General features: G+C 57.5%; 1 protein-coding gene across 9 annotated transcripts; it reads left to right on the forward strand.

The window, feature by feature from the left end:
• Window positions 1–1,687: 1,687 nt before the first annotated feature.
• On the forward strand, window positions 1,688–12,739 carry IGLL1 (immunoglobulin lambda like polypeptide 1). Of its 9 annotated transcripts, none has more exons than XM_054844613.1 (4): window positions 1,688–1,810; window positions 1,945–2,251; window positions 10,541–10,578; window positions 12,246–12,739. In XM_054844613.1, the coding sequence occupies exons 1-4, from the start codon at window positions 1,765–1,767 to the stop codon at window positions 12,563–12,565; spliced, it is 711 nt and encodes a 236-aa protein (XP_054700588.1). In that variant the 5' UTR covers window positions 1,688–1,764; the 3' UTR covers window positions 12,566–12,739. The 9 variants fall into 9 exon arrangements, with proteins under 9 accessions (XP_054700588.1, XP_054700590.1, XP_054700593.1 ...); XM_054844615.1 differs by having other exon boundaries at window positions 1,730–1,810; window positions 10,544–10,578; XM_054844618.1 differs by having other exon boundaries at window positions 1,730–1,810; window positions 1,945–2,248; window positions 10,544–10,578.
• Window positions 12,740–13,662: the final 923 nt, after the last annotated feature.

Consider the following 13,662-nt stretch of genomic DNA (forward strand, 5'->3'; position numbering starts at 1 on the left):
TGCATTGTGCTGCAGGTGGCTGTGCCTGGTGTCCCAGCTGTGCCGTCCCTTAGAGCCCCAGGTCTGTGCCCGTCCCCTGGGATTTGAAGATGAGAGGGGACAGGATGGATGGGAAGGGATGGATAGGGTATTTCCATTGGAAGATGATGATCATCTAGTCCAACTACCTGACCTCTTCAGGGCTGACGGAAAGTTAAAGCCTGTCATTAAGGGCATTATCCAAATGCTTCTAGAACACTGACAGGCTTGGGGCATCAACCACCTCTCCAGGAAGCCTGTTCCAGTTGCTGACCACCCTCTCAGTAAAGAAATGCTGGGATGACCCCCAGCAGACCTGTGTCTGCCCTGCACTGCCCGACCGAGATCCCCCTGTGCTCCCCAGCTGGCACCCAGGGCCCTGCCAGATTCCTCCCTGCCCTCCTCCCAGCCCAGCTGAGCCAGGACCCCCAGGGCATCACCCCAGGGGGGTTCAGCCCTGCTGAAACTGCATGCCCAGCACCAAGGGGTGGGAACGTGCCATGGGCTGGGGAGCTGGGCCAAAGTTTTGCCTGCAAACCCTGGGAGGGGATGTTTCCCAGGGGTGCGGCAGCTCCAGGGCTGTGTGAGGCTGCCAGGGCAGAGCAGGGTTGGCTGGGGGATGCTCTGTCATGGCTCAAGAGGAGCCCGCAGGCTACTCCAGCGTCGGCTGTGTTTGCACTTCTGGCCCCCTGGGAAGCCCCTGGCCCTGAGCAATGTCCCGCCATGGCCCCATGACAGTAAGGGGCTGCCCACTACACTGACTCCATCACCGTGCTGTGCTGTGCTGTGGGACCCCAGGACTGGCGCTAATGCTGAGGACAAAGGTGCTGGCTCCTCCGTGTCATGGGGTGCCACTTGTTCTCAGCAGTGACGTTTCCTGCGTCCCCATGAACGTGACGGGGCAGCGGACATGGGCTGGGGTGAGGATGTGTGGTAGGGCCAGGCTTTGGGCAGGAGTAATGGCCCCACGGGGGCTGCATTTGTGCTGTTGGGAGCTGCCATGTGGGCAGCCAGGTCCCAGGTGGCCTAGTCCCCCAGCTCTGTGCCCGGCAGCATGGTTTGGGGGGGACAGCCACGCACCGTGGGCTGGGGCCAGGAGGGCATGGGCAGGGCTGCACCACCCCGATGAGCTCCACGTTAAGGTCCAGGGTGCTCATCGGTCGCAGATAACATCAGCTGAGGAGCTGGAAGGGATGGATGGGGGCTTTACTCCTGCCTTTTCCCAGCTCTTCCCCCATGGGAGACCCTAGTTGGGCCCAGATGACCCCCCCAAAAATCTACCCCAGTGGCAACAGCCTGGGCAAGGCCTTATCCTTCCATCCCGGGCACAGGCACTGGCACATCTGCTCCTTGCAACCCACGGTGGAAATGCTGGAGTAATGGGTGCTGCCAGCCCCCACACACACACCTGCCCCAGCGCCCGGCTCTCCCACACCCTTTGGCCCTGCAGCCACTCGGCCCAGGCCGGGGATGGGGGGTCCGTGCTGGCGGGTTTTGGGCTCTGAGCTGGGACGTGTCTCTGGTCTGTGCCCGCCCGGGGACAAGCTCCACTGCATCTGGGGTGGTGGGGCTGGGCGGGGAGCGGGGAGGGAGCTGGGAGAGAGGCGCGGGCAGGATCCAGCCCTGAGCGCGGGCTCAGATTTGCATGGAGGGGCCGAGCCTTGCGCCAGTAGGGGCTTAAAAGGGAGTCGGGGTCCGCAAAAGAGCTCCATCGGTGTGGGGACACGGAGCTGGTGGGATCGCACCATGGCCTGGGCCCCTCTTCTCCTCGTGGTGCTCGTCCACAGCTCAGGTACCCTGGCCAGACTCGCTGCACCCGGCCGGACCCTCTGGGCACACGGGTGTCGTCCCGCTGCCCGGGGAGGGCTGTGCTGGTGGGGCACTGGCTGACCCCCATCTTCTCCCCTCTCTCCTCTCCCTCTCCAGGTTCCCTGGTCCAGGCAGCGGTGACTCAGCCGCCCTCGGTGTCAGCGAACCTGGGACAAACCGTCCAGATCACCTGCTCTGGGCTTTACAGCGGCAGCTATGGCAGCTATGCTGGGTGGTACCAGCAGAAGGTTCCTGGCACTGCCCCTGTCACTGTAATCTATGGTGGCAACAGCAGACCCTCGGACATCCCTTCACGATTCTCCGGCTCCACATCCGGCTCCACGGCCACGTTAACCATCACTGGGGTCCAAGCCGAGGACGAGGCTGTCTATTACTGTGGTAGCTACGGAGGCAGCAGCACTAATCCCACAGTGACACAGAGCAATGGGGAAGTGATACAAAAACCTCCTGCCATCGCAGGGGCCATTTAGGAGTCTCTGCTGTCCCTGTTTGTTGGTGGGGCTGGTCCCTGCCATGGCCCTGCCCTTGCTGCCCTGTGCTGCAGGCGTCTGTTCCTGGTGTCCCGGCTGTGCTGTCCCTTAGAGCCCCAGGTCTGTGCCCATCCCCTGTCATTTGGAGAGGGGATATACTGCACTTAAGAACGTGCCACTCTCCATGGCCACATCACCCATCCCTGGCCTCCAAGGCAAGGCAGAGCCTGTGCCAGCTGGGACAGCAGGTCACGGTGACTCCCAGCACTGAGCAAGTGAGACACTGTGGTGGGTTGACCCTGGCTGGGGACCCGGTGCCTACCAGAGCCGCTCTATCACTCCCCTCTTCAGTAAGGCAGGGAGGGGAGAAAGGGTGATGGAAAAACAACCCCAAACTCATGGGTTGAGATAAAGGCAGTTTAATGTAGCTAAAGCAAAAAGCCATGCATGGAAGCAAAGCACAAAGCAAAAGGATTATTCTCTACTTCCCATCAGCAGGCCGTGTCCAGCCACTTCCTGGGAAGCAGGGCTTCAGTATGCGCACCCCTTACTCCAGAAGACAAACATTGTAAAAGAAAAACAACGAATGCCCCTGCCCTGTTCCTCCCCCTATCTCTCAGTTTCTTATTGCTGAGCAGTCGTCATATGGTATGGAATACCCCTTTGGTCAGTTTGGGTCAGCTCTCCTAGCTGTGTCCCCTCCCAAGATCTTGCCCACCCCCAGCCTGCTGCTGGGGGGGAAAAGAAATGTTGGAAAGACAGCCTTGATGTGTGCTGGCACTGCTCAGTAGTAGCCAAAACACTGGTGTGTTATCAGCAGTTTGCTAGCTACCAATACAGAGCACAGCACCATGAGGGCTGCTGTGGGGAGAATTAACTCCATCTCAGCCAGACCCAATACAGACACAAACCCACTGTTGCCCCAGGGCCCCTCGGGTGCCACCTGCTGCTGCTGCTGCTGCCGCTTGGATGCGGTGGTGAAGCAGCACACGTGCCTGTTGAGGCAGCTGCTGCCATGGGGCATGTGCTCTGCTCCAGCAGGTCCCCTCTCTGCTGCCTGCAGGGAGACAACCCCGCAGCCCTGCTGTTCCCATGCCCGCGCCTGTGCCCGTCGGGCTCTCTGTACCCTGGGCACCCTGGGGCAGGGCAGGGCAGTGTCAGCGATAGGGAGGGGTTGTGGCGGTGGGGGCATTTCCTGTGGGCACAGCAGCTTTGGGGCTGGGCACGAGGCTGCTGAAGGTGGCTGCGATCCCTGTGGCCTAGGTCGGAGGTGGGCTGCCCCAATGGCTGCCCCGATGGCTGTGAGCAGAGCCCTGGGCTGCCCAAGCTCTGCAAGAGTTTGCCCAGCGCCGACCCACTGGGCTCTTGACTGGCTCATGGGGAGGCATTGCTGAAGGCCCCGGCCTCGGTGCTGGGTGGCTCCTGTTGTGCTGGGGAGTGGATGCTGGGAAGAGCAAAGGTCTTGAGCGATGGGCCTGGGCTGGCAGGGGAAGAGCCAGGGCAGAAAAGCAGCAGAGCAAGAAGGCACCTTTGGAGCCTGAGACACCAATGCTGAAAACGGGGTGAGGGATGCTGAGGGTTGGCATCGTCCCAGCCCCATCACTGGAAGCAGCAAGTGCCACCTGCCCCACCTGCCCCAGCGCCCAGCTCTCCCACACCCTTTGGCCCTGCAGCCACTCGGCCCAGGCCGGGGATGGGGGGTCCGTGCTGGCGGGTTTTGGGCTCTGAGCTGGGACGTGTCTCTGGTCTGTGCCCGCCCGGGGACAAGCCCCACTGCATCTGGGGTGGTGGGGCTGGGCGGGGAGTGGGGAGGGAGCTGGGAGAGAGGCGCGGGCAGGATCCGGCCCTGAGCGCGGGCTCAGATTTGCATGGAGGGGCCGAGCCTTGCGCCAGTAGGGGCTTAAAAGGGAGTCGGGGTCCGCAAAAGAGCTCCATCGGTGTGGGGACACGGAGCTGGTGGGATCGCACCATGGCCTGGGCCCCTCTTCTCCTCGTGGTGCTCGTCCACAGCTCAGGTACCCTGGCCAGACTCGCTGCACCCGGCCAGACCCTCTGGGCACACGGGTGTCGTCCCGCTGCCCGGGGAGGGCTGTGCTGGTGGGGCACTGGCTGACCCCCGTCTTCTCCCCTCTCTCCTCTCCCTCTCCAGGTTCCCTGGTCCAGGCAGCGCTGACTCAGCCGCCCTCGGTGTCAGCGAACCTGGGACAAACCGTCCAGATCACCTGCTCTGGGGTTTACAGCAGCTACAGCAACAATGCTGGGTGGTACCAGCAGAAGGTTCCTGGCACTGCCCCTGTCACTGTGATCTATAGCAGCAACAAGAGACCCTCGGACATCCCTTCGCGATTCTCTGGCTCCCAATCAGGCTCCACGGCCACGTTAACCATCACTGGGGTCCAAGCCGAGGACGAGGCTGTCTATTACTGTGGTGGCTACGACGGCAGCAGCACTAATCCCACAGTGACACAGAGCAATGGGGAAGTGATACAAAAACCTCCTGCCATCGCAGGGGCCAGTTAGGAGTCTCTGCTGTCCCTGTTTGTTGGTGGGGCTGGTCCCTGCCATGGCCCTGCCTTTGCTGCCCTGTGCTGCAGGCATCTGTTCCTGGTGTCCTGGCTGTGCTGTCCCTTAGAGCCCCAGGTCTGTGCCCATCCCCTGTCATTTGGGGAGAGGATGACCCCAAGCAGCCCTGTTCCTCTCCCACACTCTTGATCCAAGGTCCCTTGTACTCCCCAGCTGGCACCCGGGGCCCTGCCAGGTGCCTCCCTGCCCTCCTCCCATCCCAGCCAGGAGGCTGTACAGCCCCCCCAGGCATTGGGCTCCTGCTCCCCCCAGCCAGTGCTGATATTAGCCCATAAAGGATGTGTTTTCTGGTGGTAGCTGTTTGCACAAGCCTCGCCAGGGTATTCTCAGGACAGTTTATGCTTCAAGGCTGCTCGTCACATCCTGCCCTTTCCCTTCTTATTTGCTTCCTGCCATGTCTGGGTGACCCACGTGGCAGCAGCGGAGAGTGCCTGGCATGGCCTCTGCTCCTCATCCCCAGCAGCTGGGACACAGCAGTCATGTGTAGCCTCCCCAGTGCCCCCCCAGGACCAGCACCCCCTCACCTGCCCCTGCTCCCACCGAGGCCATGTGCCAGGCAGGTGCTGAAGGGCCAACAACCCTGGTACATCGAGCACAGCATCGCTCCTCCTCCATGCCTCCCTCCGAGGAGAAGAGCTGGACCTTCGAGCTGAATGTTGTCCCCCTTTATTGTCCTTCCCTAAAATGGAACCAAAACCCCATCAAAGTCTGAGAAATGCTCAGAAACTGGTCATCCACAATAGATGGCATTGGCTTCAGCTAAATGATTTGCATAGACAATTTCACTGATTTTTTTGGGGGGCTGGTTTCAGCCTTTGCACCAATGTATAAGCCTACCCAGAGGCAAACCAAACCTCTGAAACAGAAAGTGCCTCAAACCACAAAATCCTTGAAGCATCATTTATTTTCTAGTGACTCGGGAGGTTCACTGACTCTGCCTCTTTCTATAACCACTTGCACAAACCACAGCATTTGAATATTTTTGAGTTCAATTTAACTTGGTGCTATTGAAATTCAGCACTCCAAGAGCTTGTTTGCTCCCAGCCAAGCACACTGTGCCCTGTGAGATTTGCACCACACTGGGAAAACAATTTATAAAGCAGCAGCCAAGCTTTCCCTGGGGAATTTGAAGTTAATCGGTCTTAGCTGAAACCCATCCTGGCTCTCCCCTGCCTTGGCTATTCCAGTTGTATGTAGGCATCGGCATCCCTTGAATGCTTTTCTCTGCTAGTCCCAGCTCTTCCTCTTTACCAACAGCCTCTGCCACCTGCTCTCCAACCCCCTTTGCGTTCCCTGGCCCTTGGCAGATGCTCCCAGGAGCCCTCGCCCGAGGGCTGCTGCTCCAAGGGGCTGTGAAGGCAGCGGCTAATAGGGCACTACCAGGAGCAGCCTGGGGGATGCAGAATGGGCAGGGGCGGCTCTGCGGGAAGCTGAATTCCTGGGTGGGTAGGGGATAGTGCTGGCAGGGTGCTTGGTGCAAACCTGCAGGTCTCTGTGGTCTCCCTGACTCCTGTGTAAGGAAAACATGTCTGCCATGCCCTTCTGTCCGTGCTGCTCCTCCCTGCTGCTCTGGAGCTGGCTTAGTTGGTAGAGCAGTACCATCCTCCACCCCCAGTGCCTTGGGAAGCAGCCACCACCTTGGCAGAATTGGGTGAGATGGGTTTGAAAGTGCTCCGCTTGGTGCTGAAGGCTGCTCCGGCACCATCCAGCTCAGCTCCCAAAGACAGGATGGTGCCCAGGGCTGGACCAGCAGCACACGGGCTGCCTGCCCTCCGCTGCGCTCACCGTGGCAGTAACGTGTGTTCCCTCTCAGCACACGCGTGCACTGGGACCTGCTGCTCTCACTCGCCCTTTACTTCATGCTCCTCGCACCCTCCTGGCCCCCGGCTTGCCCATAGCCCAGGCCGTGCCACCCACTCAGTGCTGCCTGTACTCGGCACATCTCTGGCACCTCTGCGTGGCCCGGCCCCGGGCGCAGTGCTGGGGGATGCTGGACCTGGCGAGCTGCCACCCCCTCCCCAGAGACAGGGTGGGACTGATTGTAAGGCCCCCAAAGGCAGACTGGCCCAAGCTGGGGGGACCCTCACTAAAGCTTGTGAGCCAGCAAGTGTTTTATACAGGGGGTGTTTGGAGGACGTGTGATTTCAGCCAAGCCCCTGGCCAATGGTGGCACAGCTGCTGGATATCCCTGGGGAGAGATGGGCAGGGGGGAGGATGCACAAATATCGTCCGTACTCCGTCATCCCCAGCGAGCAGCACCACACAAGCTGCGTCAGTGGCTGGGAGCCCCGCTGCCTCCCCACCATGCTCGTGGGGCACCGGGGCCGCTGGCTGGGCATAAGCAGCTGCTTGGGCTCCTTCTGTGCAGCAATGTGTCACTGCATTTATATTTTTGGCGGTGGGACCCAGCTGACCGTCCTCAGTAAGTTGTTCTGATGCTCACACAGGGTCTTCCCTGTGCCAGGAGCACTATGGGCTCTTCCTGCGGTTTGGGGTGTGTTGGTTTTTTTTTTCTCTTTCTTCAACTTCTCCTTTTGGTTATAGCAGCGTGTCCTCTGTCTGTCTAACTGCACTGAAACATTCGCGTGTCTTTCATTGACAGGACGAAACAAGGTTTTATGAGGTAATTGGGCTTTGCTGCTTGCAAAATATTTTTGGTCCTTTCAAATCTGCAGACCCTCTACTGATCCCATGGGTCTCGTTCAACTTGTCTGAGCGCAGGAGTTAATGGGTAAACATGTATCTATATATTTGCCAGACAGCCCGATTATATTGGAGTTTATGAAATAGAAATTTCTTAACATTTCTCTTTCTCCATAGGAGAAGCTCCCAGGTATGCTCTATGGTATGATGAGGAAATACATAGAGGGTTGAAGTGGAAGGTTTCAAGTCTGAGAAGAGGGGTTGGGCTTGCAGGCTGAGGACAAGGTTGCCCCTGCATGTCCCATTGGCACTCAGGAGGATGGCTGCCTCTTCACCTCCACAAAGCAGCGTAGCTGAGTCTTGGCTACAGCTGCGCACTCGTGTGGCACAGGGCTGAGGTGTGGGATGCTGGTGACAGGGAATCCTGCAGACATGCATGCTGGGTGTCCTCCAGACAGCTAGGGCCTCTTACCTCCAGGGCAATCTTTTAAGATTGCTAGGCTGGACATTAAAAAAATAAGCTGACCACAGCGCCTTTGAGCTATTAGCTCCTTTGGTGGAGGTAAGAGCTGCACTGAAAAACTCCAGCCAGGACCAAAACCCCACAGGTACACCTGTGTCCACACTTTAAAGACCTTCCTCCTTCCACATCCACCTCCCTGCATCGCTCTCTTGCAGGCCAGCCCAAGGTCTCCCCCACCGTCCACCTCTTCCTACTGTCCTCTGATGAGCTCTCAGCACAGAACAAAACCATGCTGGTGTGTCTGCTGGGAGACTTCTACCCCAGCACCGTGCAAGTGGCCTGGATGGCTGACGGCACTACCCTCAGCAGTGACATCATGACCAGCCAGCCCCAGCAGCAGAGCAACAACCAGTACATGGCCAGCAGCTACCTGACGCTGAGTGCCACCAACTGGGAGAGCCACAAGACCTACACCTGCAAGGTCACGCACGAGACTGGCACCATCGAGAAGGTTCTGAATAGATCTGAGTGCTCCTAACCCCACTGGGGAACGGACAACCCTGGCTCTGGAACATCACATCTCCCGGCACAGTGCTTCACCACCTGCCCCATCCCTGTCTCCTCCTTCTGTGCAAGTCTCTGCCATCTCTGTGGGCCCTTCCTTCTCCCCGTGCCTGAATGCCTCCCACCTGCTCTGTCCTGTACCCTCTTACTGGGCATCACCCAAATATACCCTAAGCAAGCACTGGCCCTGCATCCACATCTCCCAGTCCTTCCTCCTTGGTCAGATATAATCATGACCCTGCAACAAAACATGGGCCCAGTCGGCAAGAGCCTAACGGCTCACTCCCATGTCCTGAGCTTGCTGGGTTGGTGCATTTTCCTCTGCGATGGTCTGCGGCTGGTCCTCAGGTGTCCCCAGCTGGCAGCTGCCTTCCCTGCTGCTGCCCCAAATTCTGGTGCACCTGGAGCGCAGAGCAGGAACTATCTCATGCGCTGGGGCTGCACCAGCCCTGAGTTTGGTCCGTGGGCACTGGCTTGATCTCTGGCAGCAAAGGTGGGAGCTAAATTAAGTTGAAGAAAACAGCCAGCCAGGGCTCCTCCGCTGCAGCGCCCAGTGCTGGCCTATGCCCCTAGCCCTCCCCTCCGCCTGTGGACCGGGCCCCCCGACCCCCGCAGGGTGTTAAGTGCTGAGACCTGTACTGAGCTCTGTTAGGGCAGAAATAACCCCCCCCTGTGAATTCGACCTTCGGTCATCACCCACTGAGGCATCGATAGGCGCCTTCAGCAAGCATCCCAGGGCGTGATCCTCCGTCATGGCTGGCAGGCTTCATTGGCTCAGGAGGGCTCTGAACAACCCCGCACCAGAGCCTTTGCCGGTGCCGAGATGCCAGGTGTGACGGAGGGAAGTGCTTATTTACCCTTGGTGGGATGGCCCAGCACCCCCTGCCCAGCCCTGAGCACAGCGCTGAGCTCCAGCACAGCGGCAAGCGCAGCGTGACGGCAGCCGGGGCTGCACCGCTCCACTGCCACAGGCTGCCCCAGCACAGGGCACCCCGACACAGCTGCCGCGAGGAGGCTCGACCACCCACCAGGTACCGAAAATCCTGCCCAGGTAAGGACGTGGGCTGTGCCGGGGTCCGGTGTTGCCCTGGAGAGTAGAGCCAGGCTGCAGGGTGGCACAGCGCTGGGCAGTGGGGTCCCCTATGAAACCATGGCACTTATGCCAGTGATGGTGTTTCTGGGCAGTGGGCGGAACGGATGGGTGGTTTATTCACGAGGTTTACTCGCACATACCCTGTCTGATGGCTGGTGGTCCCTGTTCGCCCCGGCTGCAGCCACAGTATGGCCCAAGGAGTGGCAGGACGGTGGCTGGTGCCTGGGGCTGCCCACAGCCACCTGCACGGCAGCAGCGCAGGTTGAGGTAAGGTGCTGCCTGTGGCACCTTAGGGGCACTCAAAGCCTCCGCCAGCCCTTCCTCACCTGGGATTAATGTCCCCACACCATGGGCAGGGACACGGGCTTGTAACGAGCACAAGGCACGTGGCCCTGGGCAGCAGTGGGTCCCTGGAGCAGCCAACGACGCAGCCGCAGCCACAGCCCTGGAGAGCCCAGCCAACACGGGCCATGCAAGATGGTGGGGACAAGGCTGCCCAATTCTCCTGTGGCCCCTCCTGCAAGGATACCCAGTCATCCCCATATGGCTGTCCTGATGCTCCTGCCCTGCCACATCCACCAGGGCACGGCCAGCACTGTGCATCCATCCTGCTGCGTCCATCGGGACACCTCCATCCCATCACCTCCATCCTGCTGTGTCCATCAGGACACCTCCATCCTGCTGCGTCCATTGGACACCTCCATCCCATCATCTCCGTCCTGCTGTGTCCATTGGACACCTCCATTCCATCACCTTCATGCTGCTGCATCCACCAGGACATCTCCGTCCCATCACCTCCATCCTGCCACATCCATGGGGCCCAGGATTGCTCCTGCCATGGGGCAGGAGGTTTTTGCATGGCCCTGTATCACTGTGTGGTGTATTCGGGGCCGGGACCCTGTTGACCGTCCTAGGTGAGTCGCCGACTTCTTCTCGGTCTTTCCTTCCCCACCGCGAAATTATGACATTTTTGTCGATAATTTGGTGATTTTGGGGGTTTTTCTCGGACTTGGCGCTGTGCTGGGGTCTGCCGCCAGTTCGGGGATGGGCACTAAGCGCGGCGTTGTGGGCTATGTCTTGTCCCTGCGGACTTGGAGGGCTCTCGTGCGCGCCGCAGAGGATTGGGGGGTATTTTCTCAATTGAAAGATCTTAAAATTTGGCCAGAAAATGTGTCTGAGGTCTCAGGGAGCCTATTTCAGAAACTCAGGTTTAGATCTCTAAGAAAGTCAATTTTTGTCTTTGTTAAAGAAATTAGTCGTTAGTCTAAGTTCTAAGGTCTAAGTCCTCAACTCTTAGTCCTGAGGACTAAGTTGGTCGCTCTCGGTGAGGAGCTGGGGCTTCTCTGCGGGGTCCCGCGGCCGAGGGCGCGGGCGCTGTGAAATGGCAGCCTGTCCTTGGCCGCGAGCGAGCTGAAGTCACATCCGACTTTGTGTTAAAATGGCACGTCCGTGGGATCTTAACCAAAATTTTTCAGGGGTATCTTAAAGAGCCCGTTCTCCAGGTAAGCCGTGTCAAAAATTGAGATTATTATGTTGAAAATGGTGCCGGGAAGATCTTTGTTGGTCTTTGTCTGTAATTTTTAAAAGAATTTGGCAAAAAATCCCAGTCTGAACCAAATTACTAGGGATATAAGATCAAGAAAAATTGAGTTTGCCAATTTCTTCAGCAGAAAGTTTTTAATGGTGGAGTTCTCCTGGTTTTTGAATAAAGATAGATAGACATAGATAGAGACATTTTACATTTGAGGAGGCAGCAGAACCCCCTTGGAAAGACCAAACTTCTTTTCTTCATCTTCTTTTGGGTGATTCTTAGTTGTACTTCTTCTGAGACAAGTCTGAAAGTGTCTGAAAGCAGAACTGGGCAGAACACAGGATGATTTGTCTTTGAAATTTTTATTTTTAAAAAAACTGCCTTGCAAAGGGAAAGAAATTGGTTTATGGCAACTAACCAGAGATTTGGAGGTTTTAAATATATATTTTTTTATATTTATATATATATAAATATATATGAATATATATTTTATATATATAATATATATCAATATATGAGTATATATTATGTATATAAAAATATATAACATATATATTTTATATATGAAACATAAATAAATATCTATATTATATAAATTATATATAATTTTATACATATATTTGTATAACAATATATAAGACATATGTGGTATATGGTATATTTTATATATATAATATATAATAGACATATATGATGTATATTAGCTGTATATATAGATATCTATAATATATAATGTGTATATGCACATATATACATATAGTGTGTATATATAACATATATGAAAGTATATATGGGATATATGTGTGTTACACATATATACATATTTTTTTAATGTATACATATATATCTTTTTTATGTATATAACATATATATAGATGTATCCCAAATCTAAATACATTGTAGTTATCAACTACAAACTCTGAGCTGTGGGGGAAGTGCAGTGTTTCAGGGCAGCGCCAGCTGGGCAGGCAGGGCAGGCAGGCAGGCAGGGGGCTGTGGGGGGGCACAGGCCCCCCCCTGACCCCGCTCCGCTCTCTCCCCCCCTTGCAGGCCAGCCCAAGGTCGCCCCCACCGTCACCCTGTTCCCGCCATCCTCCGAGGAGCTCTCGACACAGAACAAAGCCACCCTGGTGTGTCTGCTGGGAGACTTCTACCCCGGCGCTGCGCAGGTGACCTGGACGGCTGACGGCAATACCCTCAGCAGCGGCGTCGTGACCAGCCAGCCCCAGCGGCAGAGCAACAACCAGTACATGGCCAGCAGCTACCTGACGCTGAGTGCCTCCGACTGGAAGAAGTACGATAACTACGTCTGCAAGGTCACGCACGAGGCCGGCAATGTGCAGAAGTCCCTGAGCAGATCCACGTGCTAACCCCGCCGGGACCTCCCCGTGCCCGGCGGCCCCTCGCCGGCCCCCTCCCTCTTCCCCGCTGCTGGGGGCAGCGGCTCCACCCCACCGCGAATGTCTCTCCCCATGTCCCCCTGTTCCCTGCTCCTGTCCCCCCACCCTGAGTGTCACATGAATAAACACCGACACTGAACTAGCGCTGGCTCAGCATCCCTGTCTCTGTGTCCTTCCAACGCGCCTGCTCCTCTCCGCGCCGGCTGGCATCGCCCCAGTGGCGCCACTATGGAGGAGGGTGGGATGGGAACACGCGCGCACACGTGTACACACACACTTATATTGCTGGGGCTCCTTGCAGTGCTTGCTCACCCGGGGGACCCCGATGAACCCCCCAGTACCGCCAAGACCAGGGGATGGGGCAGCAGCCCAGTCTAAACACCCACACCAGCAGCAAGCACGTGGCCCTGGTTGTTCTGTCCTTGTCCCTTGCCCACTGGCCTCCGGGTGCCAGGTCCCTTGCAAAGACACGTGGCTTGCGGTGAGGCCATGGCCAGACGTGTCCCTTTGCTGGCTGGCCCTGGCTCTGTCCCCATTTCCTCAGTCACCCCCGTGTCCCCCAGGATAGGGGTGCTGCTGTAGCCTCCAGTCGTGCACACGCGGCACCCTGTGCCAAGCAGCCTGGCCACCGCGCCACATGTCCTGTCCCCAGCCCTGGCACAGCCCTGGGGAAGTTCCCCGCGGCCCTGCACACAGAGTGAGTGGCTCACGGCCACGGCTATGACACGAGCACCAGTGCTCAGCTGCGGTCACACCATCAGAGCTGCCAGGAGCCACCCTGGGGACCGGGGATGGGAGCACCCAGCCACCCTGTGTGCCGTTCTGGGGGAGATGTCCCCTCGCTAGTCTCTTGCAAAGGGGGGACGGCCGCACCACATCCCCCTTCCCGGGTTGTATCAGTGCCAGCAGGACGCCTGGCCCCACCAGGCTTTGGGCTGCCACATGTCCCTGCAGGCGCCTTCTGGGGACACAGAATCATAGGATGGTTTGGGTTGGAAGGGACCTTTAAAGGTCATCTAGTCCAACCCCCCCATACACATGCAATGAGCAGGGACAGCTGCAACTTG

The sequence above is a fragment of the Grus americana genome, chromosome 16, assembly GCF_028858705.1.
Source record: "Grus americana isolate bGruAme1 chromosome 16, bGruAme1.mat, whole genome shotgun sequence".
Classification (NCBI taxonomy): domain Eukaryota; kingdom Metazoa; phylum Chordata; class Aves; order Gruiformes; family Gruidae; genus Grus; species Grus americana.

What these genes read in the sequence shown, in the direction of transcription:
- IGLL1 (XM_054844613.1), top strand. Translation starts at nt 1,765, where the DNA reads ATGGCCTGGGCCCCTCTTCTCCTCGTGGTGCTCGTCCACAGCTCAG. An exon ending in TACGGAGGCAGCAGCACTAA is followed by an intron (nt 2,252 to 10,540) that starts TCCCACAGTGAC and finishes TGTATCACTGTG; the next exon opens with TGGTGTATTCGGGGCCGGGA. An exon ending in GACCCTGTTGACCGTCCTAG is followed by an intron (nt 10,579 to 12,245) that starts GTGAGTCGCCGA and finishes CCCCCCTTGCAG; the next exon opens with GCCAGCCCAAGGTCGCCCCC.